The 17,626-nt window shown below is 50.6% G+C and overlaps 1 protein-coding gene across 1 annotated transcript in view; it reads left to right on the top strand.

The window, feature by feature from the left end:
- Positions 1–17,626, top strand: part of TESC (tescalcin) — a 74,803-nt gene that overhangs the window by 9,812 nt on the left and 47,365 nt on the right. The window contains 3 exon segments of the mRNA XM_060170532.1: positions 935–1,075; positions 1,902–2,153; positions 2,156–2,308. Of these exon segments, the coding sequence (XP_060026515.1) occupies positions 935–1,075; positions 1,902–2,153; positions 2,156–2,308 (546 nt within the window).

The following is a 17,626-nucleotide window of genomic DNA, read 5'->3' as shown; positions in this document are numbered from 1 at the left end:
ACAAGCAAGCCCGCATATTCCTGCTGCCACAAGGAGCTCCCGCTTCTTTCTCCAAGCCCTGCCGCCAGGAACAAATTCCCTGTGCTCATCACACCCAGCCTTCCAGCTCCCGCTGGCTGGAGAAGGCGGCCTGTACGGCAGCAGACCCAGGAGAGCGGATGGGGGCCCTGAGAAGGACTCTCCAAGGAGGTGATGTTTATGCTGAGATCTGAGGAGCCCCGATCACGGGAAAATGGAGAGCAGCAGAGTTCCTGGCAGAAGGGACCAGCACAAATGCTAGTCTAGAAACTGACCGTGGCCAGCGGAGCTTGAGATGAAGTTGACTGGGTAGACAGACGATGGAGCAAAGACCACCTCCCTTCACCCCATACACTGGGAGTCTCTCCGCGATCACCCGAGGGGCAGAGCCAGGCCACGTGCCCCCTGCCTGCCCCAGGGCACTGTCCCAGGGCTTTTACCCCCGCCCACCTGTACTGTACCAGCTCTGAGAGCAACCATGCCAAAGGGGAGGACATGTAGCCGTGAGAACGTCATTTTCTATCTCCCCAGCAAAAAGCCCCAGCATTTAATCCTTGGATAATTTAATATAATAAAATCCCAGGAACAGATACTTTAAGTCGGAACAAAATTGTGTCCAGCAGTTGTGGGTAATTCCCAAGGGGCCCAGGGCCCCATTTCTTGATCCAGAGGCCAGTTTGGGTTTCTAGAGTCCTTCTGACCTGACATGCAGTCTCCCAGGCGGCTTTCCAGTTTGCTTGGACCAGCTGATGCCCCCACAGCCAACATTTCCCCGGCTTGGCTAGGTCTCAGAACCGCCCGCGAGCTTTGCAAATGCACATTCCAGGTGCCGCCCCAGCTCTGTGAGTGTCCTGACAGAGTGTAAAGGGGAGCTGGATTTTCAACCAGGAGGGGGCTGACTCTGCTGCTCTGGCAGGTTTCAGGAGGCCCCTGGTGACTCTGAACGGCATCCTTGTCCCTGGAAAGGGCTATAACCCTCAGCTTGGACCTGTGGCCTGCAGGTATGGGCACCTGGTTCTCAGCACTCCCTCCCCAGCGCTCTGTGATGCGGATGTAGGTGAGCCGGATCAAGTCTCCATGACCGCCGCCCCCCAGCGCTGTCAGCGGAGCCTGGCACCCAGGACAGACCCTGAATACATGCCAATCCTTGATGGCCACGTCACCAGGCACGTGGAGCACAACGGCCTGGGCTTGAGACAGGGAAAGTGTTGACTTTGAATTGATGCCCTGGCTACGTGACCCTTCTGAGAACCAGTTTCTCTGTTGTAAAGTGGACATGCTTCCACAGTGGCTGTCTTGCGCTGTGTCCCAGGCCAGGCCTTTCTGATCTATGTCTCATTAACTATTATTATCCCCATCTTAAGGAGAAGGAATCATGGTTAGATAGGTGGCAGGACTGGCCGGGGTCACCCAACCCGGTTACGGAACCCAACTCCTTCAGTCAGCTTCAGGCAAAACTTCTCCCAGAAGGATGGCATTCTCTCTGGTAGTTTGAAATGCAGCCTCCTGGGCCCTGCCTGAGTCAGAATCCCTGAACCTAAAGACTGAGAACGTCCCCACCCTAAGCAACTAGGCTGAGTAGCTAGGACAGGCCAGTCTTGTATGTGGGTGTGCCCACTTCATCAGGGTGGGCTTTCCTGGAATAAACCAACGAAAGCCCCCCACTTGCACATTCAGGTTGGATTATGATTATTATATTATCCTTATTGCTGTTCACCATAGAGATAATTAATGCTGTCCTTCTCCATTGTTCCCAGGGAGTTTCCCTCCTGACATCTGGGAGGGTGTGTAGTGAAACAGGGGTGGCGGAGGGCATGGAACCTCCGTGGGGTCTGGTGCCCCCTACCTATACCCCCAACTCTGCTCACACCTTCTTCCCACAGCCGGCAGGGGTGCGGAAGGGGTGAGGCGCGACGAGCACTGCCGCGGTTGTGGGGAATGGGGAACCTGGGTCCCCCTCCTCTCCTCACCCCTCTCCCCGCCGTTTCCGGCCCGGGGCGGGGCGCTCCCCACTCCTGGCAATGCGCGAAGCCGGAGCGCACTAGGACCGTGGCGCTCCGCCCGCCGCCGCTATAAGAGGCCGCGCTCGCACCCCACGCGGAACCCGCGGCTCAGACCAGTTCCTGGCGTCCCGACCTGTGTCGGACCCGAGGCCGGACCCGCCGCTGCGCAGCCGACGCCAGCCCAGGGCCTGGGAGGGACGAGCGCCCCCGGGCCCCCGCCGCGGGCACCATGGGCGCTACCCACTCCGCGTCCGAGGAGGTGCGGGAGCTCGAGAGCAAGACAGGCTGTGAGTATCCCGCGGGGGACGGTGACGGGGACCGCGACCGCCGGCCGGCTGGCACGGGGGCTCCCAGCCCACGGCCACCCGCTGGGCTTCGGGCCACCGCGCTGTGTGACCTTGGACTAGTAGCTGGCTCTCTCTGCGCCTCAGTCTCCCCCTCCTTCAAATGGGTCCCCGCCGGCCACTTTGCAGGCTGCGGTGATGCTGAGTAAGTGTCGCGGCAGCTCTGCCTCGGTGCTCTCGGAGTTGGCTGGGAACCCCTGAACCTGGGACTGCGGACCCGGGAGGGAGCAGTGTCCGGGCTCCCGGGCCGGGAGAGCTGGCGCCCATGGACGCTCAGCTGTTGTACTCGACCCGCACCTGAAAGTCGTTTGGATTCAGGATTACGCAGGGGGAGGAAAGTTTTTCAGTCGGCGGGAGCGGGGTGGGAGCCCGGCCCCGCGACCTTAGCGCGGGTGAGCGGGTCTCTGAGCCTCCCGTCTGTAAAATGGTTTCAGGCGGGTCCCCCGCTACCCCACCATGGGTAACTGGGAGGATTAAGCGAGGCAGCGCCCGAAGAGCACTTTGCTGGAGCCCGGCGACCTTCGTGGAGCTCGCCCGGACTCCCGGGCCCGCAGAGGCTGTGCTCCCCGTATCCGCCTGGGGCAGGGCGCACCGCACCGGGAGGCCGGGCTGCGGGCCGAGCTGACCGCAGGGAAGTGATGGCGGAAGCGCCTGACCGCCCAAGTCCAGCCGGGCTGGGAACTTGACCCTGGCACCCGGTTCTGTTACGGGCTGTGAAGGGGGGGTGTGGACTGAAGACCGAGAGAGGCCAGGTGAGTGGGCAGACTGGCTTTGGCAATGGGCAGACCGGGTGTCAACCCCGCCAGCGCTACTTCCTGGCTGTGTGTCCTTGAGCTAGTCACTTTACCTCTCTCTGTCTCTGTTTCCTTCCTTCTAGAATGGGATTTCTGCTAGTATTTTGTAGATAAATGCTCAAGAAAACAGTATTTGCAGCGGTTATTTCCAGTCAGGAGCTGGCTCCTGGTGCCTGCTTCGAGTTTAGTGCAGACAGTCTGCGGCCATGGTGGATCAGCTGGAGGGAGCGGCCCCGCCATTTGTGCGTGAGCTGAAAAATGACCCCTCCTGCCTCCCAATCTAAACACCTGATCCCAATCTAAACACCTCTTTCCAGGAGAATTGGGTGAAAATTACAGAAAGCCCTTAATAATTGGTGTCTGCGTCTACACATGCATACATACACAGACATGTATGCGGACACCTTCCTGTGTACAAATATAGAGCTATCTTCAACTGGAGAAAAAAAAAGTTGTGGTGCATATATATCATATGGAACCCCTTTTTTTTAAAGAGGGGGAGTAAGAGTATATTTTTGTAACTTTTATTTGCATCAAGGAATTAAGAATAATACTTATTGAGGATTTGGTAGAAAAGATGAAGGGGGTGAGCTTTTCACTGTTAACTTTTTTATGTTTTCATTTTGAACCATGTGTGACTTTCACTTATTCAAAAAGTTTTATAACGTCTAGTTCAACAAGGCGCACGTGAGAGAGGAGGTAGGATTCCTGTCACCTGAGTTTCTTGGATTTCCCCTGTTTCTATTATTTCTTGAGTGCCCTCTGGCTGCCTTAAATCTGGCTGGTTAGAAATGGGGGTTCTCTGAGGCTGGTATCTCTGTAGGAAGGGTGGGCTGGCCACAGTCTCAGGCAGCCCCTCGTGGCAGGCAGTCTGGGGGAATTCCATCTGGCTGTGGGTTTGACAGGTGACGGGGCTGCAGAGCATGCTGGGAATCTTGTCAGTTTCCTGGGCCCAGCCTCTGACCCGGTTGATAGAAGCTGAGGGTTCCGTGCTTTGTTGCTTTCCTAGAGGTGGCTGATGTGACTTCCCTTTTTGCTGCTCAGAACTCAGATTTCACACCCCAAAGAGGGAGGGGAGACAGAGGAGGTCAGGGAAGGAGTTCTGAGGTCAGACTAGAGGGGAGGATAATGCCTTCCGTTATCTGAACTTCAAGTAGGTGGAAACTTCCCCCTAGTTCTGTGAAAGGGGTTGGCACAGTCTGAGCACTTTTATCTATTCAGACCCAGAGAGGTTGATTTCCTGAGGGGAGATGCACAGCATAAACAGATCAACCCACTGGTGTCAAGTTCCGTGAAGAAGATACAATCCGATGGCATGAGAGTTGGGGGAGGGGCAAGGAAACATTTCTTTCGAGGGGACCAGGAGGGCTTCTCGGGGGAGGTGATAATGGAATAGACCCAAGTAAGAAGGAGCCAGCTGCGTGAAGACCAGTCGGAAGTGCATTTGGAGCAGAGGGCACAGCGAATGCAAAGGTCCTTTGGCAGGAACAAGTTGAGGACAATGAATGAGGTTTGTATGAGATGAGGACGTGGACATGGGGCTCAGGTTGGGATGGGAACCTGATTTAAGGGGTCTTGATAGGTATGCAGCCTTGGGCAAGTCATTTACGCCCTGAGTGCCTCAGTTTCATGCACTATAAAATCGGGATAAAAGTGGTACCTTCCTCTGAGTTGTTGGGAAGGATTAAGTGAGTGAATTCACCTGAAGTATTTAGAACAGGCACAAGTGTTTAGTATTATCAGCCATGCTTTAAATACCTCGAGAGGTCCTGGTTGCTCTGAGCCACAAGTAAGAGTTAAGTCGGTGCCGCTTCTTCACAGCTGCATGACCTTAAGCAAGTCGTTTTACCTCTCTGAGCGTTAGTGCTCCCACCTGGATCGTGGGGTGGCGGTATAGATTCAACAAGAGGGTGTATGTATGTGTGGCAGTGCTTGACTTGGTATGGGAACGTCAGCTCCCAGCATCCTGTGGGCTGGGTGGAGTGTTCCTATAAGAACCCTTGAGAAGCATCCCTGAGAAGGGGGAAGAGCCCTAGGTCCAGGGCAGCCAGAGAACAGGCTGTGCCCACAGGGTTGCTAGGCTTCCCCCGCCTCTCTGAGGACCAGGGTGATCCCTTTGCATGCACTCTCTTGGAATCCTCATGGTAGTCCTCCAGGGAAGGTGGTACTGTGGCCATTTTACAGAGGCTCAGAGGAGTAAAGCAACTTGCCTCCCGTCCTGCAGCTCCTAAGCGGAGGAGCAGGGATCTCAGGATCCCCAGGCTCACTGTCCTGCTACTGCTGTGCTTTCACTGTGTTTCGTTGCCCCTCAGATTTCTAGGAACCCAGAAGGGGTAGGAACAGCCTGCCCGTATATTTTTCTCACCACCAGGCCTTTGTACGATCGGTTCCCTGTGCCTGGAGCGCTCTTCCCATCTCACATAATGCGGCGTTTGCATATGGCCGTACTTCTGTAACCACCACCCAGGTGAAGATCGCGCACGTTTCCTCTTTGCCCCATCTCTCTCTCTCTCTTTTTTTTTTTTTTTGCGGTACGCAGGCCTCTCACTGCTGTGGCCTCTCCCGTTGCGGGGCACAGGCTCCGGACGCGCAGTCTCAGCGGCCATGGCTCACGGGCCCAGCCGCTCCGCAGCACGTGGGATCCTCCCGGACCGGGGCACGAACCCACGTCCCCTGCATCGGCAGGCGGACTCTCCACCACTGCGCCACCAGGGAAGCCCTGCCTCGTCTCTTTATGAAACTCATGCTCTTCCTCGTTCAGAGCTCAGCTTAGCTATTGTTTCCTTCCAGAAAGCCATCCCTGGCTACCCTCCTTCCTACCTTTGTGTGTTAAATGCCCGTCGTCAGCACTCCTGCAGCCCCTGCATTCCCTCCCGTAATAGCTCACATCACACCCTGTTATAATTGTCAGCTTCGTCGCCTGCCACCCCCTTGAAACTTGGAGCTCACTGAGAGTGGGGAGCGTACTCAGTACCTTTGTACTCAGTGAGAACACAGGTTCACGTTGAAGGGGTGAAGGCCCTGGGGACTTTATAACCCAGGGAGTACTGCCCAGGAGCCAGTGTCCGGTATAAAATCTAGTGCCACAGCAGCAGCTGGCCTTGGCCACGTCAGCCCTGCCAAAAATAGGCCTGAGCGCAAGCTCGCTCACGCAGGGCATCCTTGGGTCTGCACGCCCACCTCGCCTTGCCTGTCAGAGTCTCATCGACTGATTTAAAACATAGACAAGTACTCCCAAACATCTTTTCTGCGCCAGGAAAGCGGACTACCTAGGCTGTTAAAATTCACATTAAAAACCCGAGCGAAGGCATTCTGGTTGTGTGTCCGAGTGGTGAGCTGGCCTTTCTCCGTGGCAGGCGTGGTGTCAAGCCCAATGTGTGTCCCAAGGTGTGACGTGGACGCTGGACGGGAAGAAAGGAATCACTCACTGTAGCGTGTTCCCTGTCCCCACTTTGAGCTGGCCTGGAGGTGGCCCCCGCTTCCTGTCCCCCCAACCCTGTGTCTGCTTCTGGAATTGGAAAGGAAAGAATGCGAGGAGGAATCTGGGAAAAGTGGAGGGGTCTATTTTTTCCTTCGGGCTCCAGGACAGCTCCACAGCTAATGTTTATCGGGCGCCTGTCATCTGCCAAACACTGTGCTGAGCTCTGAAGTTTCCCCGCGGTGGCTCATGGAATCCTCCCAGGAACACTGTGGCCTTCCCATTCCAGAGATGGGGAAGTCAAGGTTGAAGAGAGGACGTGACTGCCACAGGCCACTGAGAAGCAGAGGCGGGATTCAAGTCCTGGTCTGACCCCCGGACCTCATCCTTTGGGGAGGGAACCAGAGATGCGGGAGGCCTGTGTGGCCTGGGCTGCATTTTCCACTGGAATCTCCTGGCTGGGCGGTACTCCTGGGTTATAAAGTCTTCAAGCAGCCCCAGACCACAGCCTCAGCCCCTTCACCACATGCCACATGCCCTGGTGGCATGACACCTCCCCTGCCTTCCTGAAGCTCGGGGCCTTGAGGGGTAAGGGCGGACCGGCCGGTACCACTGTGTTCATTCCTGTTGTCACCAAGGCTTGTGAGGCTAAATGGCCAGCAAGACCTATTGGCTCCCTTTCCGTTTCCTCTGGGGTGGACTGTGGTTTTAACTTGGGGTCCTTGGGGAGTCTCTGAAACCCATAAAGTGGGGTGCAGAATTGTGTCCGTGGGGCCCTGGGAGCTGTAGACCCTCAACTTTCCTGAGATTCTTAAAACAGTGACGATGCATTCCACAGTATGTAAATCAGATCCCACATAGAAAGTAATAATAAGAGCACTTAAAGCTCTTGAGAAGAATGAATAATGGTGGCTCCCTGCTGAGGGAGGAGCAAACATATCTGGGAGGACTGGTCCCCAAAGGCTGAGCTCTCAGGGGCCCATGACCACAGCAGGGAGGGCCAAGTGACCCCAGCCCTCTGGAACCTTTTCTGCCTTGGTCGGGTGGGTTGTCCAGACCTCTGCCCACTCCCTGGGTGCTCCCAGTGTGGAAACGTGCGGGAAAGGGCTGGGTAGCAAGTGAACTAATTCCTGGGCACCCAGAAGCACCCCCTGCCCTGGCCCGTTTTGCACTCTGTGCACCTGGATCCGGTCGTCCCGTGTTAGCAGTAGCTGCAGAATAGGGCTCGGAGGCCGGCGATCATCGGGCTTGCCCCACGCGGCAGTGCTGGGACGCCTGCTCCAGGCCCAGCCCTCTCTGAGCCGCCGTCTCCACCCCTTTGAAGACGTGGCAGTCAACGAGACGGTCTAGAGCTGTGGATGAGGTAACAGCTGCTCTTTCTTGGGCCTTTTCCATCCATCATCTCATCCTCCTAAAAGCCCAGTGGGACTTTTGTTACTCGGTTACAGATGAGGAAACTGAGGCTCAGACACGCGGGTGACTGCTCAGGGTCACTTAGATGCATACGTGTAACTGAATCACTGCTGTACACCTGCAGCTAACACGATTTTGATATTATAAATCAATTATACTTCAATAAAAACAAAGAAAATATAATTAAAATAATATAATTAAAATTAAAAAATTTAAAATAACTAAAATAAAAACAAAGAAAATATAATTAAAATAAATTAAAATTAGATGTGGTATGTGGAACCCAAATTCAAAACAAGGCCTCTTTAATGGTATAGATGATCTTACTTGCAAAGCAGAAGTAGAGACGGGTAGAGAACAAATGTATGGATGCCAAGGGGGAAAGGGGTGGGGTGGGAGGAACTGGGAGACTGGGATTGACACATATATATCATTGATACTATGTATAAAATGGACAGCTGATGGGAACGTGCTGTATAGGACAGGGAACTCACCTAATGCCCTGTGGTGGCCTAAATGGGAGGGAAGTCCAAAAGGGAGGGGGCATCTGTATGTGTACGTATGGCGGATTCATCTTGTTGTGCAGTGGAGGCTAACACAGCATTGTAAAGCAACCATACTCAATAAAAATAAATTTAGAAATACACTGTAAAAAAAAAAAAAAAACTCTTGGGTGCAAGGAGAAACTGCCTCTCCCATGTGACAACATAGGTGGAGAGTGTGAGTGACCCCAAGTCGTATTATCTGTGAGAGTCAACACTGCTGCCCCATGACCTTGTTAACAGTGTTCCACACACTTGTTTGCCCAGCTGGCAAGGGAAGAATCGGACCTCAAGGCAGATAGGATTAGCTCTGGGTGATGTGGAAAGTTCTAGAAGTGTGGGCTATGCCCCCCCAACCCCCAGGGAGGGCAAGCTTGGTGATGAGCACTGTGAGGGGTGTGGGGAGGGCTAAGAAGAAGAGACCCCCTCCATTTCCTGGGTCTGCCTGTGTGGCTCACGTCTGTTTCAGAAGTTATGTTTTCTCTGCGTGAAAGCAACCGGCAATCCACTCCAAGACTTCTCAGCTCCACGGATTAGTAGTAATTAGATCCCTCATGCATCTTTCTTTCTCGCCTCCCCCATCCCCACGCTGGCAGGGTAATTTTTCTGTGAGTTAATGGTCCCCAGAATACAGCATGGCATTTAATCACTGCTCAGATATGCCATACGGCCCAATCCTACAGAAAAAACGCCGCGATAAGATGCTTCTCCTTTTGCAAAGCACTTTAGTATCTGCTATCTCAGGCCCGGGGAACAAGGCGTTTTTGGCTCAGGAGTGCCCACTGCTTTGGGAAGATAAGGCAGGGCCTCCTTTTCCCAGCCTGGAGAGGCTGGGCAAGGTGACGAGGAGGAGCCTGGCACCCTGGTCCTGCCAGCCATCCTGTCGCTGGCTCCATCTTTATTATTAATTCATAAAACCAGAAGGTCAAGTGGGTGATTTCTGCCAGTGGTGGAAATCACCTTAAGCGTGAGGACAAAAAGGCCCTTTGTTGTCCCAACAGTGTGACCTTTGTGGACGGGCAGGCTGTCAGAAGTGGGCCTTCTGTTCTCAGCACAGCTCCCTGGGAGGTGAAAGGGAGCAGTTAGGTCTCAGGGCCCAGGTACCTCTGGGAGGGAGGGCGGGTGGCCAGGCAGGAGACAGCAGCACGGTTGGTGTGACTGAGTTATACAGCGATGGAAAGAGAAAGCGGGGGGGTGGGGGGCGCCCTTCCCAGCTCCTGAGCACCCATGCCAGGGTCTCAGTGATCAGAGAACCCCAGGTGAGCACCCAGCACTTCACAGGCCTTACCCACCTGGTAGTTCTCAGGAGTTCCCTTATCTTGTCCTCTCCTGCATCTCCAAGGCCTCAGCCAGAGTCCCATGTGGACACAGACTAGCCTTCCACCACCTTGACCTTTAGCAGCAGGTAGATGTGGGTTTGAATCACGACGCTGCTGTTTACTGTCTAAGCAAGAAACTTCGCCTCCCTGAGTCTTAGTTTCCTCATCTGTATGATGGGAATGTGTCCCAGGGCTGCTGTGAGGATTGAATGAGAATTTGAGTAAAGCTCTTCACACGTCATAAGTGTTCAATAGTTGTTGGCAGGTACAGATCGTTTCGATTGTAAACCTTTCAGAAGCTGGCCATATATCTCCTTTTTAAGGGTATCCTGTAACTTCCTTCAGTAATTCATATCACTTGTGACACACCTGCCATCTTTGACATGCGTCAAGTTTGTCATTTTCTTGATGTTGTGCTAATGATCAGGGACCTTAGCATGCTTTAATTTGTATCACTCTGTAGTATTTTTTCTTTAATTTAAAAACCTACATATTGGTTTTTGTTTTATGCAGACTCTATTAATTTTTGCAACCATTCTTCCTTACAGATTCAGGTTTTTTTAAATATTTATTTATTTTGGCTGTATGAGGTCTTAGTTGTGGCATGCAGGATCTTTGTTGCAGCATGCAGGATCCTTTTTTAGTTGGGGCGTGCGAGCTTCTTAGTTGTTGCATGCAAACTCTTAGTCACAGCATGCATACGGGATCTAGTTCCCCAACCAGGGATTGAACCCAGGCCCCCTGCCTTGGGAGCACAGAGTCCTACCCACTGGACCACCAGGGAAGTCCCCAAATTCAGTTTCTTCTTATGTAACACACCTTTCCATGGAGTTTGCAACAAGTCTCTGTGAGTTGTCAGCTTGGTCTGAAAATGTCTTTATTTGGCCAGGCTACAGGAATGATCATTTGGCTGGGTATAAAATTTGAGGTTGCTGCATGTTTTCTCTCAGCACTGAGTTTTTGGTCTCTTCTTGCTGTGGAAAAGTCATCTCTTTTGTCTGATTGATATTTCTTTGTAGAAATCTGCTTTTTCCCCTCTGTTTAAAAATATTTGTTGGTGGTGTTTTTTTTAGGTGCTTTGTGTAGGTGTGGATTTAATTTATCCTGCCTGGGAATGGTTTATGCTGTATTATTATAAATTGACTGATATCTTCCATAATGAAGATATTACCTCTCCCCTTTCTCCTAATCTTTTTCCTCAGTAATTACTTTGGAAGGGGATGAACCGTGTCATTCTGTCCTGAATGCCTCTTTACTTTTCTTGCATATTTCCTATCTTTTTGTTGCTCTGTGCTGTATTTTGATTTGTTTCCTTAGGTCTGTCTTCCAATTCACTAATTCTCTCTTTAGCTATTACAGCTTTGCTGCCTTAACCCAACTTAGTTTTTTAAATTCCATAGACTTAAAAAAAAACATTTTGTAAGTTCTATAAGGTTTTCGGATTCACTGCTTTTGTCATAGGGCACTGTTCGTATATTATTCGTAATAATTTAAAGCTTACTGTATAGTTTCTGCTGTCTCATCTTCTTGGGGGTCCATTCCATTTATTAACGGTGTCTGCTGATTATCCCATATGGTGGTCATTTGCTGTGTAGTTTGGGTTTTGATTCTGAGCTCATCTTTGGGCTGGCTCCCCCCCTGGTTTTCAGTCATCTCCAGATTCATGCTGAGGCCACACCAAGTAGAGGTGGGCTTAGCTGAAGTACCTCTCCCATGAGAGTACCCTGTGCCCTGGGCTATAGAAGTACCTCACACAGTGCTTTGCATTTGTTGTTCTGGGTACCTTAGGGCTTTCGCTGGTCTGGAAACACTTTTTACATTAATTCCTCAATTTGGCTTTCCTGTGCCACAGAGGTTTGGATTTTTCTCTTGTGAATGACACAGGCCTGGAGTTTTGATTCATCATGGAGTCCCCCTCCTCTCCTCTGCACCCTGCCACCTCTTCTGCAGAGTCAGCTTCCTTGTTGATCCTCTGGGCCAGCAGGGAACATTTTTCTGTCCCACCTTATATGGAGAGGCAGTCCTTTGTGCTCTAGCTTTTGATGGGAGTCTCACTTCTGACTCGTATGGACCCAAGGCCACTGCTGTCACTTAGTGGGCTAGAAGCCACACCTTTGCTGTGAGAGCCTGGAAATACTCTGGTACCCCTGGGCCACCTCACTTGCTGGGTCTGAGTCCCCTCCTTGCTTCTGGAACCTGGGGATTTCCCTTTCTTTCAAGCTTAGTGATGTCTTAAATTCTTTTTCTAATTTTGTCCAGTGCTTCACAGGTTCATAGTGGAATGCAAAGTCTGTGTTAGCTCCTTGTAGAAGGAACTGGAGGGTTTTTTTGTTTTTTTAATATTTTTTGGCCATGCTGTGTGGCATGTGGGATCTTAGTTCCCCAGTCAGGGGTCTACCCCACGCCCCCTGCTTTGGAAGCGTGGAGTCTTAACCACTGGACCACCAGGGAAATCCTGATACTGGAGTTCATTACCTAAATGTCCTACCATAATAAGCCCTCATGCTTTTGGTAAATCTGGAGCTGAAGATAGTTCTGGAAGAATGTGAAAACCAGTTTCCTAGAGACTCTGAAAAGTGCCCAGATCTCCGCTGATTAACTGTTGCTTTTCTCCCTTCCTCATCTTACTCTTTTTATTAAAATGGAGACATCTCTCTTTGTTTAGTGATGTAAATGGTATGTATTCATTGTCCCAGTCGCTTCTTAGTTTTGGCAGACAGCACAGCAGATGGTCATGAGAACAGATTCCGGAGTCACAGACCTGGGTTCAAATCCCGGTTCTGCCACTTATATCCGTGTGACCTTCAGCGAGTGACTTACCCTCTCTGAGAGTCAGTTTCCATATCTGTAAAATGGGTGTGATAACCCCCAGGAGAGGCAGGCACTGTGACGAGGACTAAATAAGATCATGTGTGTCAAGTGTTTGGCTTAGTTCCTGCCTCTGAGTAAGTGCTGACACTTGGTGGTTATTATTACTGCTCTAAGGCAAATGGGAAAGAACAGAGGCTAGCCGTAGGAAGGTGAGCGCGGATGAGCAGAGCATGGTCTGTGCGATTTTGAGTCATGCTCACCCACTCTGACAGCTTCCTGAGTTGTCTCGTTGCTCATGAGGGGAGAATGTTTTCTGAAATCATGTCCCTTCAGCCTGTCCCAGAGTCCCCTCCAGTCCTGAGATTTGGAGGATTCATTCTGTGCAGAAAACAAAACAAAAGGAAATATCCTAACAAGACCCTCGGTACCTAAAATAAATGCCATCCTCAGGCCGGCATGGGCCTGGGGCAGCTCTTCCTGGGAACCCCTCAGCTTTTGCACTTACAAAGCGGGTTGACGTTTTCAAGCAAAGGGTTGAAAGCTGCCGGAGGAAGGCCAGCAATTAAACTTCTTGTCGTTGCTTCTGCTTTGGAATAGAATTGAGTTTGATAACTTCATTCTCAGGACCGAGGGCACCCAGGTGCATCTTTGGATTACTTTAAATTCCCAGCAGTGAGGTGTGGTCCGGCATGTGTACACGCCCGGCACATGGCTTCCAAGGGGCAGGCAGGTGGAGGAGAGGAACAGGGCATCCGGCACCGTGAAGCATCGTGTGGGTGCCAGGCATGTGGGGGAGGGTCCCTTCCAGGCTGTGGAGGCCGGTCCCTCGCTCTCCCTGCGCAGGCCCTGGCTTAGTCATTGCTTGGGCTGTAATTCTAGGAGGGGCACAAGTTCTCTCTCCCCTGGGATCCTGGAGGCAGCTGAAGAGCGCATAGGTACCATGAGATTATTGCTTTGGGGACATAATACTAGCAAGCATGGCGGCTCCAGGATCTTACGCTCTTCCGGCCAGGTTCAGTGCTCAGTGTGTATATCATTTTTTTTCAATGGGGGCAAAATTCACATAACATGAAATTTACCATCCTAACCATTTTATTTGATTTTTATTATTTATTTTGGCCGCACCGTGCGGCTTGCAGGATCTTAGTTTCCCAGCCAGGGATTGAACCTGGGCCCCCAACCGTGGAAGCATGGAGTCCTAACCACTGGACCGACAGGGAAGCATACAATTCAGTGTCATTAAGCACATTCACGATGCTGTGTCGCCGTCGCCACTGTATTTCCCGACCATCTTCATCACCCCACAAAGAAGCTTCAGCAGTCACTCTAATCTCCCAACTCGTAGCCCCTGGCAACCACTAACCTACTTTCTGTCTCTATGGACTTGCTTACTTTGGGAGATTCATATAAAAGGAAGCATACAGTAGTGGCCTTGCGTGTCTGGCTTCTTAATGTCATGTTTTCAAGGTTCATCCAGGTTGTATCAAGCGTCACTGCTTCATTCTGTCTCGTGGTGGAATAATGTTCCATTGGATGGAGATGCCGCATTTTGTTCATCTGTTCACAAGTAGATGGACATTTGGGTTCCCACGTTTTGACGATTATGCATGTTGTTTATGTGATTTGATTGTTTTTCGTGGTATGAACAGCCACGTGTAGGCAGTGCTATTATTATCTCTGAATTACGGAGGAGGAAGTTAACAGTCTTGGGGAGAAGGTTTAGTAAGACGAGAAGCTGGGGGTTGAACCTGCAGCTCTTGGAAGCGATGGGGTTAGCTCACCTTTCTGTCTGGCTGGGCGCATCTCTGTGTTGCAGGACCTCGGCCAATGCCTGGGTTGAGTACTGGCCAGTCTCTCGGGACACAGCCAGCAGGAGAGCTTTGGGGGTCCTGGAAGCCACCAAGCCCTTCCCAGTGATGCCACTTGGAGTCCCAGAGCCTGCATCCAGGCTGGCACTGCAGGGGGAAACGGAGGGAGGCAGGGTGGCTTTGGGGTGCCCCTGGAGTAAGCAGCCAGCATGCTCTCAACCACCCTCGCTTCTCTCAGCTGTGTCTTGAGCGCCCTTCCCTACCTCGACTGCTCCAGCTGCCCACCTCTCAGTGGGTACCCAGCCCCATCGTCCGCATCAGCCCTCCGTTCGGTTACCGGGCACGTGGGATGTGGTTCTGTGGCTTAGCACCCTCCGGAAACTCAGGGTGAAGTCTCAGTGCCTTAGTGTGATGTGTGCGCCCCCCACTCCTGTGCCCCTGTTCCTAGTCTGCCTCCCACCCGTGCTAAAGGGCTTGGAGCTCCCCGAGTTCTTCCCGCTCTGCCTGCGCCAGCCCTCAGCCCCTGGGATCCCACTGGGCATCGCCTCCCACCCCATCCCCGTGGACTGGAAGCCCTACTCCAACCTTGGTGCTCCTTGGCGAGCGGACACTGCACTTAGGACCCTGGATCCCAGCGAGGTGAGGGCTCTGCCTCTTGTGTCTGCATCCTTGGTATCTGGCAGGTGCCCAGCAAACCAGAGGCACTCAGTAAATATCTCTTAATGAGCGGTGGGGGCACCTATCAGAGGGTTGAGCAGATACAGGTGTGCCACGGAGGAGTCCGTCAGGCCCTCACACCCCTGAGGGCAGCCCAGATCCTGGGAGGAAGAAGCAAGTGGTATTCTATATGCCCCTCACCACCAGGCTCAAATAGTCCTGACCGCCCCGCAGCGGACGTGGGTAAATGGGGATCTTCGGTTTCCTCGCAAGTCACGTGAGGGAGGCTGGACCTCGTGGGAGATTTTGGGCGCCTAGTCTCCTCCCGCCCTCCTTCCTGAGTGTTGTCTCTGACCCCTGGTCTGTACGACTCTCCTTCCCCAGTGACTCCTTGCTTAGCATACCAGGGCAGCAGCCTGACCGTTGGGGCCAGGGCCAGGCAGAGACCCCATATCCATTAGCACCCCACTCACGCACTTTCTGTGTCCGTAGATTTGCCTGTTCTGGGCATTTCACATCAGTGGAATCACACACTATGTGGCCTTTTGTGTCTGGTTTCTTTGCCTCAGCAGAATGTGTTCCAGGTTCATCCACGTCGTAGCAGGTGTCAGTTACTCCATCCTTTTTTATGGCCAAATAATATTCCATTGTATGGATAGAACACTTTTTTATTAAATCAATTTTTAATCAAATATTGTTCTTTGTTTCCTTAAATATGTAGTTTTTAGTAAACAAGCAAACTGAATATGGGAGGAAAAAACTATTTGTGCTGCCGGCCTTTTTTCTTCTTCCAGTTTTACTGAGATATAATTGACATACAGCACTATATAAGTTTAAGGTGTGCAGCATAATGAGTTGATGTACATACATCACGAAGTGATGATCGCAGTAAGTTTAGTGAACATCCATCATTTCATATAGATACAAAATTAAAGAAATAGAAAAAAACCTTTTTTTCTTGTGATGAGAACTCTTAGGATTTTCTCTCAGTAACTTTCATATATAACATACGGCAGTGTTAATTATATTTACCATGTACATTACACCCCTAGTACTTATTTTTTAAATTTAATTTTAAATTTCTATTGGAGTATAGTTGATTTACAATGTTGTGTTAGTTTCAGGTGTACAGCAAAGTGATTCAGTTATACATATACTTATATCCATTTTTTTTCAGATTCTTTTCCCATATAGGTTATTACAGACACTGAGTAGAGTTCCCTGTGCTATACAGTAGGTCCTTGTTGATTATCAGTTTTATATGTAGTAGTTTGTTTATGTTCATCCCTAACTCCTGATTTATCCCTCCCCTCCATCTTTCCCCTTTGGTAACCGTAAGTTTGTTTTTGAAGTCTGTGAGTCTGTTTCTGTTTTGTAAATAAGTCCATTTGTATCATTTTTTAAAATTCCACTTATAAGTGATATCATATGATATTTCTCTTTCTCTTTCTGACTTACTTCACTCAGTATGACAATCTCTAGGTCCATCCATGTTGCTGCAAATGGCATTATTTCATTCTTTTTTATGGCTGAGCAATATTCCATTGTGTATATGTACCCCATCTTCTTTATCCATACCTCTTTCGGTGGATGTTTAGGTTGCTTCCATGTCCTGGCTATTGTAAGAGTGCTTCAGTGAACATTGGGGTGCATGTATCTTTCGAATTAGTTTACTCCAGATATATGCCCAGTAGTGGGATTGCTGGATCGTATGGTAGTACTATTTTTAGTTTTTTAAGGAACCTCCATACTGTTCTCCACAGTGGCTGTATGCATTTACATTTCCACCAACAGTGCAAGAGGGTCCCCTTTTCTCCACACCCTCCCCAGCATTTGTTTGTAGACTTTTTTTTTGAACATCTTTATTAGAGTATAATTGCTTTACAATGGTGTGTTAGTTTCTGCTTTATAGCAAAGTGAATCAGTTATACATATACATATGTTCCCATATCTCTTCCCTCTTGCGTCTTCCTCCCTCCCACCCTCCCTATCCCACCCCTCTAGGTGGTCACAAAGCACGGAGCTGATCTCCCTGGGCTATGCGGCTGCTTCCCACTAGCTATCTGTTTTACGTTTGGTAGTGTGTATATGTCCACGCCACTCTCTTACTTTGTCCCAGCTTACCCTTCCCCCTCCCCATATCCTCAAGTCCATTCTCTAGTAGGTCTGCATCTTTATTCCCATCTTGCCCCTAGGTTCTTCTGACCTTTTTCTTTCCTTCTTTTTTTAGATTCCATATATATGTGTTAGCATACAGTATTTGTTTTTCTTTTTCTGACTTACTTCACTCTGTATGACAGACTCTAGGTCTATCCACCTCACTACAAATAACTCAGTTTTCGTTCCTTTTTATGGCTGAGTAATATTCCATTGTATATATCTGCCACATCTTCTTTATCCATTCATCTGTTGATGGACACTTAGGTTACTTCCATGTAAGAATGCTCAACATCATTAATCATTAGATAAATGCAAATCAAAACTACAATGAGGTATCAT

Source organism: Lagenorhynchus albirostris, chromosome 14 (genome assembly GCF_949774975.1).
Source record: "Lagenorhynchus albirostris chromosome 14, mLagAlb1.1, whole genome shotgun sequence".
NCBI classification, from domain to species: domain Eukaryota; kingdom Metazoa; phylum Chordata; class Mammalia; order Artiodactyla; family Delphinidae; genus Lagenorhynchus; species Lagenorhynchus albirostris.
This window is presented reverse-complemented; position numbering and strand designations above follow the sequence as displayed.